The sequence below is a fragment of the Oncorhynchus nerka genome, linkage group LG17, assembly GCF_034236695.1.
Source record: "Oncorhynchus nerka isolate Pitt River linkage group LG17, Oner_Uvic_2.0, whole genome shotgun sequence".
Lineage (NCBI taxonomy): Eukaryota > Metazoa > Chordata > Actinopteri > Salmoniformes > Salmonidae > Oncorhynchus > Oncorhynchus nerka.
In genome coordinates this window covers 17,745,494-17,762,226 of record NC_088412.1, presented here as the reverse complement: position 1 = coordinate 17,762,226, position 16,733 = coordinate 17,745,494, and the positions used below count along the sequence as shown (strand labels likewise).

Below are 16,733 nucleotides of genomic sequence, written 5' to 3'. Positions count from 1 at the left end.
GATGTCACTGGTGCTCCTTCTTACCTTCTTAACTGTGTGTGTGTGTGTGTGTGTGTGTGTGTGTGTGTGTGTGTGTGTGTGTGTGTGTGTGTGTGTGTGTGTGTGTGTGTGTGTGTGTGTGTGTGTGTGTGTGTGTGTGAACAGTGGACTACGAAGGGAAAGAAAGTCTGCCTTTTAGGATTTTTCCCCTCAGGCTTCCCTGGCTGGACCCTGGGAGATATCTTCATTGGAGCTTACTACACAGTCTTTGACCGGGACAACGATAGGGTGGGATTTGCCAAAGCAATATAAGAGGAAGGGAAAGTGGATACCTCTTCAGTTGCACAACTGAATACATTCAACCGAAATGTGTCTTCTGCATCCGCATTTAAACCAAACCTTCTAGATAGTGAAATAATGGTGAAAAGAGTGTAACGCTAAAACACCTGATGGTATAAAATACAGTATATACAAATGGGATGAGTAATGCAAGATATGTAAACATCATTAAAGTGGCATCATTAATGTGACAAGTGACACGTGATTTCAAGTCTGTATGTTGGCAGCAGCCTCTCTGTGTTAGTGGTGGCTGTTTAACAGTCGGATGCCTTTGAGATAGAAGCTATTTTTCAGTCTCTCGTGCTTTCATAGATTTAAAATGATTATTTTAGAATAACAAACTTGGTAAAAATTATATTTGTCCTTGAAAAGGAGGATAAGCAGACAAGTATCATAACTAATTTTCACAGCATTCAGTCTTGTTTGTTTTATGAGTAAGTGGGTGCATGTTTCTGTCATTTCCTGGTTAATCTCCCTATTTAATCATCACCTCTATTTGATATTTTTGTGTGTAAAGAGATGAATGAATCAAATAAAGACTTAACTCCCAGTTATTTGGCATTTGTGAGTATGTCGTGTTATTTCAGAGTAATTGCAGCAGATTGGGTGTAGTTGTGAAGTTGCACCAACATTTGTGTGTATGTCGTATTATTTCAGAGTAATTGCAGCAGATTGGGTGTAGTTGTGAAGTTGCACCAACATTTGTGTGTATGTCGTGTTATTTCAGAGTAATTGCAGCAGATTGGGTGTAGTTGTGAAGTTGCACCAACATTTGTGTGTATGTCGTGTTATTTCAGAGTAATTGCAGCAGATTGGGTGTAGTTGTGAAGTTGCACCAACATTTGTGAGTATGTCGTGTTATTTCAGAGTAATTGCAGCAGATTGGGTGTAGTTGTGAAGTTGCACCAATAGCGATGTTTATCACAATTTGTTATGGCTTTGCTGTTGCCATGAGGAAATGAATGTGCTTTCCTTTGACTTTTGAATCACTTCAGCGCATCCCCATCTATATGGACTCAGCATGCCCTCTACATGGTTTTCTTCCTGCGTACATTTATACATGTGTATTATTACATGTTATGAGGATATTGCTTCCTATTCAGATTTGGAATTTGACATTAGATAATAGTGATATTGCTGATACATGAACACGTGTGGGGTCGTTAAGCACAACATTATTTTGGTAATTCCACACAAATACTGCAGTGACAAATAGCTAACATTTTCATTCAGTCCCTGTGATGGATTGGATTGACAAGTGGACTTGTTCTCCCCTGGTATCTCATGGGTTAAGATGTACTCATTCTCATAAATATAGAACATCTAGGATTATTGTACATGGATGATTATTTTATTAGAGTACAAAGTGCACTTGTTTGCATCAGTCTATTGCTCTTTACAGCTCCAGACTGCTGGTAACCAGGGCCTTATCATAAACAAGCACTAACAATGGAGGACTTGTTGCGATCAGCATCTGTACTGCCACGTTTTTACATTCAGGTGTCTGTATTATCAAACTCATGTGAGACATGATCATTCGATATTTGGTTTGTCAAATCATACTTGAGTTCTTTATTATTACATAAATAATTTTATTTTTAACATCCATTATTTACAAAGATACAAGAAAGTTGAAGCTTAAGTTCAAGCCATGAATGATCTTACCCGAACAGAGGGAAAACAAAATGAGTTCACATTGCACTTAATGTTATTTTTTTCTGTTTGTGTTTGTGTATGATAACACATTTTCTAATAGTACTGTATCAAGCAATAAAGTGAGTTACTGATTAGTGAACAGCAGAGTTTCGGTAAGCAACAAGGAAGCATGACTCCGATGTGTACTAGGGTCAAAGTTCCACATGATTAATAATGGAGAGCAAGTATGGCAGGACTAAATGTTTCCAGGATTGATGAAAAAGCAGCAGAAGTTCTAACATGTTGTCCAATAAAATAGTAGTCTAAAACCTCATTCCTGCAGTCAAATGACCAAATCGCCCTCTAGTGGCCTCATGGGTGAAATGTTATTAATATTTTTCAAAATGTCATAATTAATAAACATCATTTTAAAAAACCTGTTAAAAATCCAGTGTTTCTACGTCAACCGGTTTTGTTATATTTCAATCTGCTGTGATGTATATAAAGTGTAATATTGGGATGCTCAAAATTGAATACATTTTAACTCAATATCTGACATGATGCAGGTGTCTTCTTTTTTTAAGCCCATAACCATATGTGTGTAGTGTATACTTTGTTTCAAAGTATATTTGTTTAAGACTACCAAGAAACACTCTGTGTGTGACCCTGATTTAGCCCACTGCAGTAAAAAGTTGATGTGATGCTTCAGACAGGTGGGATCCTGGTGCAGAAAATAGCATCTCTTTCTTTCCCATACAGTACAGCACTTCAGAGGCCTCATTTATAAATGTTGCGTACATACAAAATATACCACGAAACAGTTTTTGGGCATTTCTCAAAATTTAACTTGAGAATGTCCCTCCACGCAAACTTTACACCACGCGCACACACATTGTCTAGTGGTTGAAGTATTGTATTGCAAGCAGGCCAGTAATGCTGTGTTCACGTGCTCATCGGAACTAGGAAACTCAGAAATGTCTGACTTGCTAACAGGTTGAACGCGACTCGTGTATAACTACAACCAGTTAGCAGGTCAAAAATGGGCTGGTTTTCTAGTTCCGACTAGCATGTGAACACGGCATAAGTATTTTGTGCAAATGGTTGCTATTATGACACGCTTATTCATAAAAACAGAATGACAAGATGAAGCAATTTCTGTTATTTTTTGTTGTTGTTGAATGATTAGACATAGGAATCTATTCCTATTTATTTTATTTTCATAACCATTGCAGAATAAATGTCTCACCTTCCCGGGCAGTCCAGCATATTAGGTTGGGGGAAGGTCAACGTAAAACATTGTTGAGGTCAGACGTTCTGCGGACAGGTCCACAACAATTTACCATCATTTCTCCTTCAGAAATTGTCACAGTCCTTTGCTAAATACAGAATGTTACTGCAAAAGATTAAAACAGTCTGCCAACACAGTAAATAGACCAGTAGTTTTAAGTAAAATGCTACAGCCCACAGTTTTACGCAAAAGACTAATTGTTGTTCAATATTTAGTGTACCAATCGATGATTGTGTTTCTATCTCCTGTCTTGGTATAGGCTTAAACAGGCTATGATGTCACGCTCCTATTGCACAGCAATACTGTAGCCTATACCCATACTGTCAAAGTCAAATGTTTTGCATATACAATCAATAAAGTGCTTGGCACTCACTATAGGCAGCATGAATGTTAAGTTTGAAAAAGTCACTGTAAAAAACTAAAACATTCTGCACACACCTCTACAAAATGTAATCAAATTTGCCATTACTCTTTCTTTCAGAAACCTACGTGGCCTAATTCCAATAGTTCCAAATTATACAGCAAATAAAGGGCGTTATTGTCACTATAAAAGGTGAATGAAAGGACTTTTTCTGACAGAGTTAGAATGCTTGTCCATGTGTGCACAGTTTAACGACAGGTCTGAATTATAATGGTAAACATGTGTTTGTAGGGCATGTGCCAAGTTTAGAAATCTCAATATGTTTAGACGTACGTATTATTTTCAGAAATGGCGCACACAGATATTTAGTGTGGAATTTACACAACAATTATAAATGGGGCTCCAATTGCGCAATATTTAGCTTACCCGGCACAACTGAACGAAAAAAGAAAACCTCATCCACCCAAACAGACAAGGCAAGCTAAATCCAGTGCAGGCCTACCCCTCTACTCCTCACAGGTCAGACGTCTGGATCTTTTCTTTCTCAAAATCCTCAAACCTCACTCCACGGCCATCATCCATATCAGCATCAGAGAACAACACCTTTGGGGTCTGTGGTGACGAGTTGTCATATTCTTCTTCCTCCTCTCTAAACCCCTCCTCTTCCTCATCATCATCATCGTCGTCCCCTTCCCGCTCCCCATTGTCAGGTATGATGACCACTTCCTCCTTGGCATTGGGGTCAATGTCCTCTTTGAACCAGACTGACTTGTAGCCCTCCTCCACACGCCTCTCCTTGGTCAGGATGGGCTTCACCTCCTTCTCGCTGTCGGCCTTATCAGACCCTGCCAGGCTGCTGGTGTCAAGCAGAAGGTTGGAGTACAGTGGAGCCGAGACCTTCATGACATTCTCCTCCACAGCTCTGGAGGTCACTCCATTCCCGATGGACCGCTTCCCATCCATCTCCTCTGGGCCTTTGGATCCCACGCTGCTAGTGTCTCCGTCATTCTGGAAGCCCTCGTTGGTGTACTGCACCCCATCCTTGAGTTCACCGGGACCTTTCCCAAGCTGTAAACAAGCAATGTACCAGTCAGAACAGACTGCATGTAGGGAGGCAGAGCAAAAATCTTTAACACAAATATATATTTTTTTCCAACAATTGATTACTACAATTCAAAATGGTTTTAAGCTGTCCACATACGATAACCCTTTTTGTTTCCAGGTAGAACCATTTTTGTTTCCAGATAGAACCCTTTTAGTTTCCATGTAGAACCCTCTGTGGTAAGGGTTCTACATGGAACTCAAAAGGGTTCTACCTGGACCCAAAAAGGGTTCTTCAAAGGGTTATCATATGGGCACAGTAGAATAACCCTTTAAGGTTCAAGATAGCAATTTATTTTCTGAGTGTTGCTTTTAAAAGCTTTGCATTGCTATTTCTTCTTGCAGTGTAGAATGAACTCACAGAGCTACGGAAGATGTTGGCCTCTGACAGCTTCCTCCAATCTGTCTTGCCCTTCTGGATGCGGAAGACGAGCAGGCCGATGACGACCATAGAGACGACCAGTAACACAGCCAGGCTAGCACCCAGGGCAGCCATGTCCCCAGGACCATACCCACCTGGGGCCCCAAGAACCCCTTCTGCAGGTCCAAGGTCAAACACAATGTTTAAAACATGCCACCCCTCACAGAAATAAATACAACACAAGAATGGACATTGGCATCCAGCTAATATGTCTACAGGACAGCCATCTTGGTCGGGGAAAACGTTCTTTCTAGAGACTAATCAAATATTGTATAATATTGTATATATGCATCTCTATGGCCCACTCCCCCCTAAAACACTTACAAAAGGTGAATTAGGGAAGGGGTTTAACAATAACCACAGGAATGTCCAAAGAAATACCTCTAACATTATGTGTGAGTATAATTTCAGCAAGCTTGGGTAAGCGCAGGTTTGCAACCTTCGGACATTGGTTTTACAATCAGTGAATGGATTTTGGGAGGTGTTGACAAGCCAAGCGAAAGGACTGTGTGTGACCTTGTGTAAGAAGCATAGGCAGCAGCAATAGGCATTATCAGTGAGGTTGTGTTTGGTCTCCTGAGAGAAAAAGAAGGGTGGTTAGGGAATACGCACATGAAAAAAATACTATAGTATACTATGGTATAAATACTGTAGTATTGCTATATTTAATGACTATAGTATTCACTGTAATAATTACTGTAGTGTTCTTGAGGACATTTCTGGAGTATTTACTACAGTGTTTTTATTTGATTATCTTTGACATAGAAGTGGGGGCTTTCTCCTTGAGGAAACCTACTGGACAAATACAAAAATAGCCATTTTCCATTACCTGTAGGTAGGAAGGGCTGGAGGAGTCTGAACGGATAGTTCAGCTTCTGCTCTTTTCTATAACCTGTAGGTAGGTAGGAGGACTGGAGCCTGATTGGATAGTTCAGAGATTCTAGTCTTTTCTATCCATGTCATTTCATGGGATGAGAGGGGGAGGCAAGACAGTCAGAGGGCAAGGAGGGAGGATGTGTTTAACTCAAGGCTTGTTATTACGGGTGCATTGCGTGGGTAGAGGGGAGTTTATTAGGTACACCAATTTAGTTCTGGGTCAGACCCACCTTTGCCTCCAGAACAGCTTGAAATGGAATTGTTACTCAATTGGTATCAAGGGACCTAACGTGTGCCAGGAAAATGTTCCCCACACCATTACAACACCGCCACCAGCCTGTACCGTTGACACCAGGCAGGGTGGGGCCATGGACTCATGCTTCTTACGTTAAATCCTGACTATCAAAATAAAATAAAATAGTATTTTCTTTGTCACATGCGCCGAATACCTTACCATGAAATGCTTACTTACAAGCCGTTAACCAACAATGCAGTTTTAAGAAGAATACGAGTTAAGCAAAATATTTACTAAATAAACTGAGGTAAAAAAGAGCAACAATAAATAGGGCTCCCGAGTGGCGCAGCGGTCTAAAGCTAGAGGCGTCATTACAGACACCCTGGTATGATTCCAGGCAGTCCCACAGGGCGATGCACAATTGGCTCAGCGTCTTTCGGGTTTGGCCGGTGTAGTACGTCATTGTAAATAAGAATTTGTTCTTAACTGACTTTGTTAGTTAAATAAAGGTTAATAAAAAACATTTTTATATATATATATATATATATATATATTTAAAAATAACAATAGCGAGGATGCATACAGGGGGTACCAGTACGAGTCAATGTGCGGGTGTACAGGTTAGTCGAGGTAATTAAGGTAATATATACATATAGGTAGGGGTAAAATGACTATGCAAAGATAATAGATAATAAAGAATGAGTAGCAGCAGTGTATAAAAAAGGGGGGGTTCAATGCAAATCGTCCGGGTAGCCATTTGATTAGCTGTTCAGCAGCCTTGTGGCTTGGTGGTAGAAGCTGTTAAGCAGTTACCATACCAGGCGGTGATGCAACCAGTGAGGATGCTCTCGATGGTGCAGCTGTAAAACTTTGAGGATTTGAGGACCCATGCCAAATATTTTCAATCAGGAATAGGCTTATGACTCTGCCATAATCATGCCACAACAGGAACCAGGATTTGTCAGACCAGGCAAAGTTTTCCGCTCTTCAGTTGTCCAGTGTTGGTGATCGCGTGTCCACTGGAGCCGCTTCTTCTTGTTTTTAGCTGATGGAAGTGAAACCCGGTGTGGTTGTCTGCTGCAATAGCCCATCAGTGACAAGGACCGACGAGTTGTGCATTCCCGAGATGCCGTTCTGCACACCCCTGTTGTACTGAGACGTTATTTGCTAGTTTGTGACCCGCCTGTTAGCTTGTAAAATTTTGGCCATTCTCCTTTGACCTCTCATCAACAAGCTGTTTTTTGCCCACAGGACTACCACTGACTGGATGTTTTTTGTTTGTCGCACCATTCTCGGTAAACCCTAGACACTGTTGTGTGTGAAAAGCCCAGGAGGCCGGCCGTTTCTTAGATACTGGAACTGGCGTGCTTGGCACTGACGATTATTCCAAGCTCAAGTCGCTTAGGTCACTCGTTTTTTCCCATTCTAACTTTCAATCAGTAACTGAATGCCTCGATGCCTGTCTGCCATGTGACTCACTGTCTGTAGGAGTGAACCATTTTAATGAACGGGGAGGTGTACCTACTAAACTGACCACTGAATGCATATCATTTAGCAAAAAAAACATTTGAATTAATATCTAAATTCAAACATTTTTTATTGTATTTATATTTTATATATTTCTTTATTTTTGTTAATAAAGGAAAGAAGAGTGCCAACTAGATGAGTTAAAAGTAGTTTGTGGGAGAAGAGTTAAAATAGTAGCAAAGTTTAGAAAGGTAAAAGTGTAAAGAACTGTTTGTAGATGCCAATAGTAGTGTTATGTTTAGTAAGTGGGAGGGGAGGGGGAGGATCCAAAACCGGATTAGGGTAAGGGTTGGGGATAGGGCACATGTTAATCAGGGTTACGTTGTGTTTATAAGTGAGGTATGTTGATGTTGTATGGAATGTGAGGTTGAGTTTATATCAGTACTGGAGCATGATGGACAGAGGTGTTTCAGTGTAACCTGTAGGGAACACAATATGTGGTCTATACTTGGCATGTAGGTTTCTCACTCATGGGTAGCACAAACTGGGATATGGTGGATAGGAATGCTGTAGTATTACTATAGTTAAAAACTATAGTGTTTTAGCAGACACTGTAGTGTTTTTGCATTATTTACTTCACTTTAGTACTACAGTGTTTAAATGTGGATAATACTGTAGCATTTACTATTGTATTCTCCAATATACTACTAAATTATAAAGTAAGCGCTACACAATCAAGGGGGATACTACAGTGTGTAGTATAATATTCTACAGTATACTACAAGATTCTAAAGTAAGTACTAGACATGATCGAGGGATACTACAGTGTGTAGTATAATATTCTACAGTATACTACAAGATTCTAAAGTAAGTACTAGACATGATCGAGGGATACTACAGTGTGTAGTATAGTATTCTACAGTATACTACAAGATTCTAAAGTATGTACTAGACATGATCGAGGGATACTACAGTGTGTAGTATAATATTCTACAGTATACTACAAGATTCTAAAGTAAGTACTAGACATGATCGAGGGATACTACAGTGTGTAGTATAGTATTCTACAGTATACTATCATTTACTACAGTTTACTAGAGAATTCTATAGTAAATACTATAATATATTCTATAGTAAACTGTAGTATTTTTCCATGTGGGTACCTGTTGTGGAGTTGATGGCGGCATGGGTGGCAGTAGCCATGTCAGTGGTGGCCATAACAGTGGTGGCCATGTCAGTGGTGGCCATAACAGTGGTGGCCATGTCAGTGGTGGCCATAACAGTGGTGGCCATGTCAGTGGTGGTTGGGGCCATGGTTGTAATCCCTGGGAGGAGAGCAGTGTCAGCAGCTGTTCAGCATGGGCCCCCTCCCCATCTTTGTCCCTCCATAGCATGGAGAATGACATAGGGCGCGCAATAGCACGTGATTTGCGTGTAATTAATGGAGAGCAGGGAGTGTCATAGGCAACCCAGTGTTATTTATAACTATGTAAGTATATTAGCTACATTAATGGGTTTTACCTGGCATGACCTCCACCTTGAGAGCTGCTGTAGTTGATTCTGCATTGGATGAGTCGATGGCATGCAACTGAGCAAACAATCAAAAAGTTAAACATTGAAAGTCTAAGTACAAGATAGTTTTTTCTAACGTCTTACTCAAACACCTTCAGTTGACTTTACTCTAGTTTATTTGTAGGTTGTTGTTTTGGCTTAAAGGGAACACAACACACTCACATTCATGGAAACAGTGCCTGGCATAACGTTTTTAGTCATGAGGATGAAGCCTTGCGGGGTAATGGTGAATTCAGTGCTTCCCTGAACCTCATATCTCACATCAGGGTTGATGCCCTGTAGAGAAGGATTGGTTAGCCATAATGTTAGATAGGGGTACCATGAAATAAGGTCCCTGAAATGGGAAATGTAAGCTAACTAAAGATCATATTTAGAGTTAGTGTGATCAATATCAATATCATCTGTAGCATATTTGAGGTCTCTATAAAAATAAAATATCTCCAATAAATATCGAAGTCACACATTAATTGCAACCTTTTGTCTGAGATCTGTACTTTACATGTGCAATATGTTTTCACTGCTACCGACACAAGGGAATAGACCCATAGACCTTACATCAGCATAGTCTGTGTCCTTGGCCTGGACCTTGAGTGGCCTGTTGGAGGCTTTGCTCTCCAGAACCATGCTGTCTACACCCGCGTCTGCAGAGATGAAGCCCTCATACTCCATCTTCTCAAACTGCGGCGGGTTCACACTCTTTTTCACAACAACGATAGTGACCGTTGTGGTCGCAAACTGGTCGCCGTTGGATGTCTGTAAAGCCTGAGAATAAAAACCGCGTTACTATTTTCTATCAATGATTGTATCTGTGCCGCAAAAACATAATCCTGTGATGTCAACTGCATAATTATATTAATTGCATTAAGAGGTTACTACACACTCTTAGGAAAAAAGGGTTCCAAAAGGGTTCTGCTTCTGTCCCCATAGGAGAACCCTTTTTGGTTTGAGGTAGAACTATTTTGGGTACCATGTAGAACCCTCTGTGAAATGGGTTCTACAGGGAATCCAACAGGGTTCCACCTGGAACCAAAAGGAGTTCTTCAAAAGCTTCTCCTATGGCGACAACCGAAAAACCCTTTTCAATTCTAGATGGCACCTTTTTTTCTAAGCGTGTATCGACTATATGGTTGGCAGAGGTCTATATGGACATTATGGATTCATTCAGAGAAACGTTGAATTACCAAAACTGTTAAGGTCAGTGGGCCCGCTATATCTGCCGCCTTCGACATGGTGATGTCCCCAGTGTTCTGATTGATCTGAAAAATGTCAGATTCAGACCCTTAAAAAGAGAAAAAAAGAAACGTGAGAGCCCTGTTAGTAGAGGTATTTTCATTGGAGAAGAAATGTGTTGTTGGCCCCGCCTATAGGTGAGATAGTTGCTCTGTGAATTATAGCCGAGTCTGTCAGTATCAATGATCGTGATATTTCTGAGAGTATTTACAGGTAAAATGTTGAATATTCATGATGCTTACCGGTTGGAAATCTGTACATTATAGGCACATTTAAGCCTTTGTCACCATCAATGGCATGCACCGGACCTGGCAGCAATGGCAATGCACCAACCTGGGACGTAAATGAGACTTTGCATTACTTACTGTGGCTACTGTCACTACTATTTCAATCCAATAATGTCATGGGCTAAGCTAAACACATAATGATGGCTAGCTGTACTGAGTAGATTGTGAATATTAGTCCGATGTATTCTAAGATTATAACAACGTTGTTGTTTTTGAGGGGAGAGGATGGTGGACGCACCACTTGCTCTGTTAAGTTGACTGTTCCTGTATATCCAGAGCTGAGGCAGATTTTGGACATGTCAAGTATGGTTTCTGTGCAGGGCTGAAACCATGGTGGACGGTTGTCAATGTCCATGATGTTGACATGGATAGTGGCTGTGGCAGTGAATGAAGGTGGTGTGGATGAGGGGGTATCCTAAATAAAAACACAACAAAAGGACTCGGTGAAGATCTAAAGCTTGGATGCCGTCAAATAGATGATGGTTTCAACCAATACAGTTTATTATTCCACGGCCCCAAACAATCAATCACTTTCATTACAAGAACTATAAAAACAGAACAAGCACTCACCTGAGCAGATAATATAAGTGTCACACTTGTCACTGCGTCATAGTCAAGAGCATGTTGCACTAGTATATTTGGGCTGTTTTCTTGCAGTCTAAAACCCTCCTGTGAGAATTTAAAAGGACGTTGTTTTATTTTTCGATAAGTTATGAATGGCTGGGAGGAGCATTTTCTTTTAGTATTCGCTCTCATATTTAGACAGGATGAGGATGGGGACTTACTGTATCTGGCACTAGGCTGTAATAGAGTCGATCCTTATCTGCATCTGTTGCTACAATTGCACCGACACTTTTGCCTACAGGTGACAACTGGTCCAAAGAAAATAACACATACATTGTTTATTTCTGTCACGAGTAGTTTTTAAATATGTTTTATATATAGAATAGAGTTAATGGAATCAGACATTCTACCATGAAACCTTAACAGGATTCTAGAAATATGGTAAAGTACTCATGGCTAGTATACCAATTGCTAAACTGTTTATCTGCTTAACTGTTTGACTGACTAGCTAAAAACGTGATCTAACTTCCCTATGACTGATAATGAAGTACACTAACCGAGAAAGAAATATGCACTCACCTCATCGACATTGAGAGTGTACTGGCTTTCTGCAAATACTGGCGGGTTGTCATTCACATTCTCAATAAGTACCACTATTATTAGAGTGAGCTGGAATGAAGATCACATTTGAATTACTGACTCCATAGAGGTATATAAGTAAAATTAGGTTTAACTTAAGTTTAATATTGCATGCCATATGTTATAAATCTAACAATATTTAAGGGTTTTACCTCAAAAAAGGTCACAGTAGCTTTGAATATATCTTTGATAAGTAATTTTGCTCTAAAGGAGTGTTGTCCCTTGAGCACTACAGGTATACTGTATAATATAAATCAAGTGCTATTTGCACGTGAAAATGTCATGGAATGCAGTTTGGAATATTTCTCCATTTACACTTTGATAGTAAACTAAATGTACAGTGTACAGTCTGTATGTCTATTCCATAAAATTACCATACACAAGTGTGTAGCCAAAACCCCCAGTTATGACTGAATGAATCTCAAATCCAAATGATTTGTATTATAATGTCAATCGATGTATTATGGACATTACTTTTTATTGTAATTACTTTTCTAAATGATTTATTTATTGGTCCAGCTTGCCCATAGGGTAGCCACTCCCATAACATATCGATCATTAAAAGTATAAGAAAGTGCACTTACAAATTGGTCACCTTTTTCACAAAGAAGGTCAATGGTGAAAGACGTTTTAGTCTGTGAAATAAACAAAATTACACCAACTTCTCATCTGCATTATACAATTGACTATATTCATAATCAACTGCAAGAAAAGGGCTAATTGATGTGGAAAAGGCACCAGCAGAGTCAAGGGAATTAAGTGTACCCAACAACACATGTGCCTTTCGTAGCTTAATCTAGATCCAAGATGAAAACCTATTCATGCTAGAAAAAGTGATAACATACCTCATAGTCCAAAACTTTTACCGCTGTAAGATCATTGCCATTCAGACCAAAAGAGTCTGCAGGATTACTGGCAATAGTTAGGTTCACTCCTTCTTCTGTGGTGATTGTGGTCACAACAGCACCAACAGCGTTGTTCTCTCTAATAGTGGGAGGCGTTGCCCCAGGCATGGAGCATACTGTAATGGAAGAGAGAAAAGACGTATAACAATGACTGAACAGTACCCAAATTATGTAACATAAAGTAAAATAATTGTCTGTTTTCAATGAAAGTATCATTCAAGCAAAATGTGTTTGAACTCTATGGATATTATCCCACTGGGCACACCACGTCATTTAAACATGGAGAATTGGGTCATTTGGTAGATACAGTACGTTGATGAATGAGATTCCAACCTATTTTCACCAACTCAAAAAGACAGTCAGAAGTTTGTTGACTTCTCAATGTGTTATCACAGCACTTTCAACCATTTAAAAGCACAACAAAGTTCAAATGGTAATACAAGGTCAGATCTTTGTATTCATTAAACAACTTCATGTGTTACATTAAAGAACATACTGTAAGTGATCAATGCTGTTTGAGATTCTGTGCAGATTATTACAGCAATTGTGAAGAGCTCCACAGACCTGCGACCCTGAACAAGCATGCTTTCTATGATTACATAGGAAGACATTTATACTTACATTAGGGTAACCTCAACATGTGGCCATGGATGTGTTACTCATTTTAAGGTTGAATAAATATTGTTACATTCGTTTTCAAGATATCCTTAACATTAGGCTATTTACTGCCTAACAAAAGTAATATTGAATTGTGTTTGGTTGACAACGCAACCAAAAATCAACATTTAAAGGAGATTTATCTACTGCTTGGATAGTTAGATCTGGGCCACTAGCTTAATCCTATTATTTTATGTATTTAACTTATATTACGGTTGAGATGGAGACATGAATCCAACATATAATTTGTTAACCTGTAGAAAAGTTAAAAGGCTATTTAATGTATTGCAAAAATCCTGAATCCAAGATGGCGTAGCAGTCAGACATCTTTTGTCCTCGTCTTGTCCTGTCCCGTGTATATATCCCTTTATATCTTTTTCTTCGCATATCTTTTTTGTATATTTTTTCTAAACCTCAACTTCAAAACACTCTCCTGCAACCCGCCTCACCCAATGTGGTGCGGATCTGTTTTCATCTAAAGTATTATTCACCTCGAATCCGAAATCCCCCAACAGAAGCTAGCCAGCTCACTAGCTACTAGCTAGTAGTCAGCTAACCACTGCTAGCGGTCATCAGCTAACCTTTAGCTCGGAAAGCTCTCGCCAGTTTGTACAACGTGACTCATCATTACTCAATGCCTAGGTTTACCTCCAATGTATTCACATCCTACCATCTGTACATTATGCCTTGAATCTACTCTCTCACGCCCAGAAACCTGCTCCTTTTACTCTCTGCTCTGAACGCACTAGACGACCAGTCCTGATAGCCTTTAGCCATACCCTCATCCTACTCCTCCTCTGTTCCTCTGGTGATGTAGAGGTTAATCCAGGCCTTGCAGTGCCTAGCTCCACTCCTACTCACCAGGTGCGTTGACTTCTGTAACCGTAAAAGCCTTGGTTTCATGCATGTTAACATTAGAAGCTTCCTCCCTAAGTTTGTTTTATTTACTGCATTAGCACACTCTGCCAACCCGGATGTCCTAGCCGTGTCTGAATTCTGGCTTAGGAAGTCCACCAAAAACCCTGAAATCTCCATCCCTAACTAAAACATTTTCCGACAAGATAGAACTGCCAAAGGGGGCGGTAATTGCAATCTACTGCAGAGAAAGCCTGCAGAGTTCTGTCTTACTATCCAGGTATGTGCCCAAACAATTCAAACTTCTACTTTTAAAAATCCATCTTTCCAGAAACAAGTCTCTCACCGTTGCCGCTTGCTATAGACCTCCCTCTGCCCCCAGCTGTGCCCTGGACACCATATATGAATTGATTGCCCCCCATCTATCTTCAGAGCTTGTGCTGCTAGGTGACCTAAACTGTGACATGCTTAACACCCCAGCCATCCTACAATCTAAGCTTGATGCCCTCAATCTCACACAAATTATCAATGAACCCACCAGGTACAACCGCAAATCCGTAAACACAGGCACCCTCATAGATATCATAATAACCAACTCGCCCACCAAATACACCTCTGCTGTTTTCAACTAAGATCTCAGCGATCACTGCCTCATTGCCTGCATCCGTAATGGGTCTGCGGTCAAACAACCACCCCTCATCACTGTCAAACGCTCCCTAAAACACTTTGACCTGGCCCAGGTATCCTGGAAGGATATTGCCTCATCCTGTCAGTAGAGGATGCCCGTTTATTCCTAAAAAGTGCCTTCCTCACCATCTTAAATAAGCATTAGCATCGAATAGCCCCCATGATATGCAACTTTTCAGGGAAGTTAGGAACAAATATACACAGGCAGTTAGGAAAGCTAAGGCTAGCTTTTCAAGCAGAAATCTGCATCCTGTAGCACAAACTCAAAAAAGTTCTGGGACACTGCAAAGTCCATGGAGAATAAGAGCACCTCCTCCCAGCTGCCCACTGCACTGAGGCTAGGAAACACTGTCACCACCGATAAATCCACTATAATTGACCATTTCTTGGGCCTTCCTCTGACACCACCTGGTATAGAGGTCCTGGATGGCAGGGAGCTCGGTCCCTCTGTTGAGTCTAGCCTTTGGAATGACTTTGATAGCAACAGTGAATCTATTAAGTTAAGATTTCTCAACAATCATTCTCATGATACCACTTTGGTTGTAGTCAGTGTAATATCAACTACAGTGGATATTACATTGAAGATCAGATGTTGTTTCAAATGTACAAATTCAACATATTTTATACAAGGTTTGTCTATGTTGGAAATTCGTTACCGGGATGACATAATCCTGTGGTTGAAATTTTACCCTCAAAACAACAGTTTACAATGATAACTTTTTTTAAATCCAATGTATTTCCCACGTAGATTCCACGTCACTATAAGCTGGAAAATGACGTTGAAACAACCAGTTTGTGCCAAGTGGATAGCTTTACGGTTTGTCTAATTAAATAACAAGAAAATACAGGTAATACATATATAGCATTAGTTTCATTGGTGATTAAAGGACTGAGAAAATGCTATATTTTATTTGGGACAAATTCCAACTCCAGAATTAGAATTCCAAATTCGAAGTGTAAAAAAGTCATTGGACAACCAATCAGAACCTGAAGCTGTGTCCCTGTCAATGTCCAATAATAATTTCAGTTTAGAAATACTTACTCTGTTGCGCTTCAGTTGATCTGTGAAGCAAAAACACAAGCAGAAAGCTCAACAAGGTCCTCAAAGTAAAGTGTGGATATTTCTTCTCCATTGCCCTGTTCAATTGTACAATCGATCCTAATGAAATAAGGTAGGAATAGCAGGGCTTTTGTACCGACTTGTACTTGTCCGCATAAAGCAGTGATTATATGGCCTGAGGAGAGAGGACTGACTTTAGTCTCCACCTTTGTGACTATAAGGCTTATCTGCTGTTTTATGATCAGAGGAGAGGAGCATGTCTCTGGTGGACTTTCCCCCCTCATAAAGATACACATCTGTTGTGGAGAAATCATACAATAATAAGAGCCAATCCTACATGAAAGCGGATCTGTTTTTGAGGTTGAGATGAGATCTATTTGTCTGATCATTATATGAGAAATTGCACATGATCTGTTTTGAGGGCAGCATGGGGGAAAGGGATGGACCTTTTTGTCCTATAAGCTATAGTGTCCAGAGAATAGAACACAACTGTTGTAAAGTATAGTGAATAACCTGTAAAAAGAAATCATGTGAGGCATGATGACCTCCCTAAACTTGGAGGATTAAGCCCATAT

At 40.1% G+C, this 16,733-nt stretch overlaps 2 protein-coding genes and 1 pseudogene across 4 annotated transcripts in view; 1 reads left to right on the top strand and 2 right to left on the bottom strand.

Moving 5' to 3' along the window:
- The window catches only part of LOC115144806 (cathepsin D-like), a 28,988-nt gene extending 28,128 nt beyond the window's left edge, over positions 1–860 (top strand). For both annotated transcript variants that reach the window (XM_029685883.2, XM_065003020.1), the window contains exon 9: positions 145–860. In XM_029685883.2, coding sequence (XP_029541743.2) covers positions 145–291 — 147 coding nt within the window. In that variant the 3' untranslated portion in view covers positions 292–860. The remainder of the gene's footprint in view (positions 1–144) is intronic.
- A 1,001-nt stretch (positions 861–1,861) lies between these two features.
- cdhr5b (cadherin-related family member 5b) lies at positions 1,862–16,359 on the bottom strand. 2 transcript variants are annotated; one of them, XM_065003019.1, is made up of 15 exons: positions 16,141–16,359; positions 12,840–13,015; positions 12,579–12,629; positions 11,935–12,024; positions 11,577–11,663; positions 11,362–11,460; positions 11,030–11,206; positions 10,747–10,837; positions 10,456–10,553; positions 9,830–10,036; positions 9,437–9,550; positions 9,224–9,290; positions 8,866–9,027; positions 5,065–5,240; positions 1,862–4,670 (listed from the first exon to the last, which is right to left on the bottom strand). In XM_065003019.1, the coding sequence occupies exons 1-15, from the start codon at positions 16,229–16,231 to the stop codon at positions 4,116–4,118; spliced, it is 2,241 nt and encodes a 746-aa protein (XP_064859091.1). In that variant the 5' UTR covers positions 16,232–16,359; the 3' UTR covers positions 1,862–4,115. The 2 variants fall into 2 exon arrangements, with proteins under 2 accessions (XP_064859091.1, XP_029541734.2); XM_029685874.2 differs by lacking the exons at positions 5,065–5,240; positions 8,866–9,027; positions 9,224–9,290.
- Positions 5,894–5,945, bottom strand: LOC115145545 (U7 small nuclear RNA; annotated as a pseudogene).
- Positions 16,360–16,733: the final 374 nt, after the last annotated feature.

What these genes read in the sequence shown, in the direction of transcription:
- cdhr5b (XM_065003019.1), bottom strand. Translation starts at nt 16,231, where the DNA reads ATGGAGAAGAAATATCCACACTTTACTTTGAGGACCTTGTTGAGCTTT. An exon ending in CAGGCACTGTTTCCATGAAT is followed by an intron (nt 9,291 to 9,436) that starts GTGAGTGTGTTG and finishes TTGTTTGCTCAG; the next exon opens with TTGCATGCCATCGACTCATC. An exon ending in CGCCATCAACTCCACAACAG is followed by an intron (nt 5,241 to 8,865) that starts GTACCCACATGG and finishes TTGGACCTGCAG; the next exon opens with AAGGGGTTCTTGGGGCCCCA.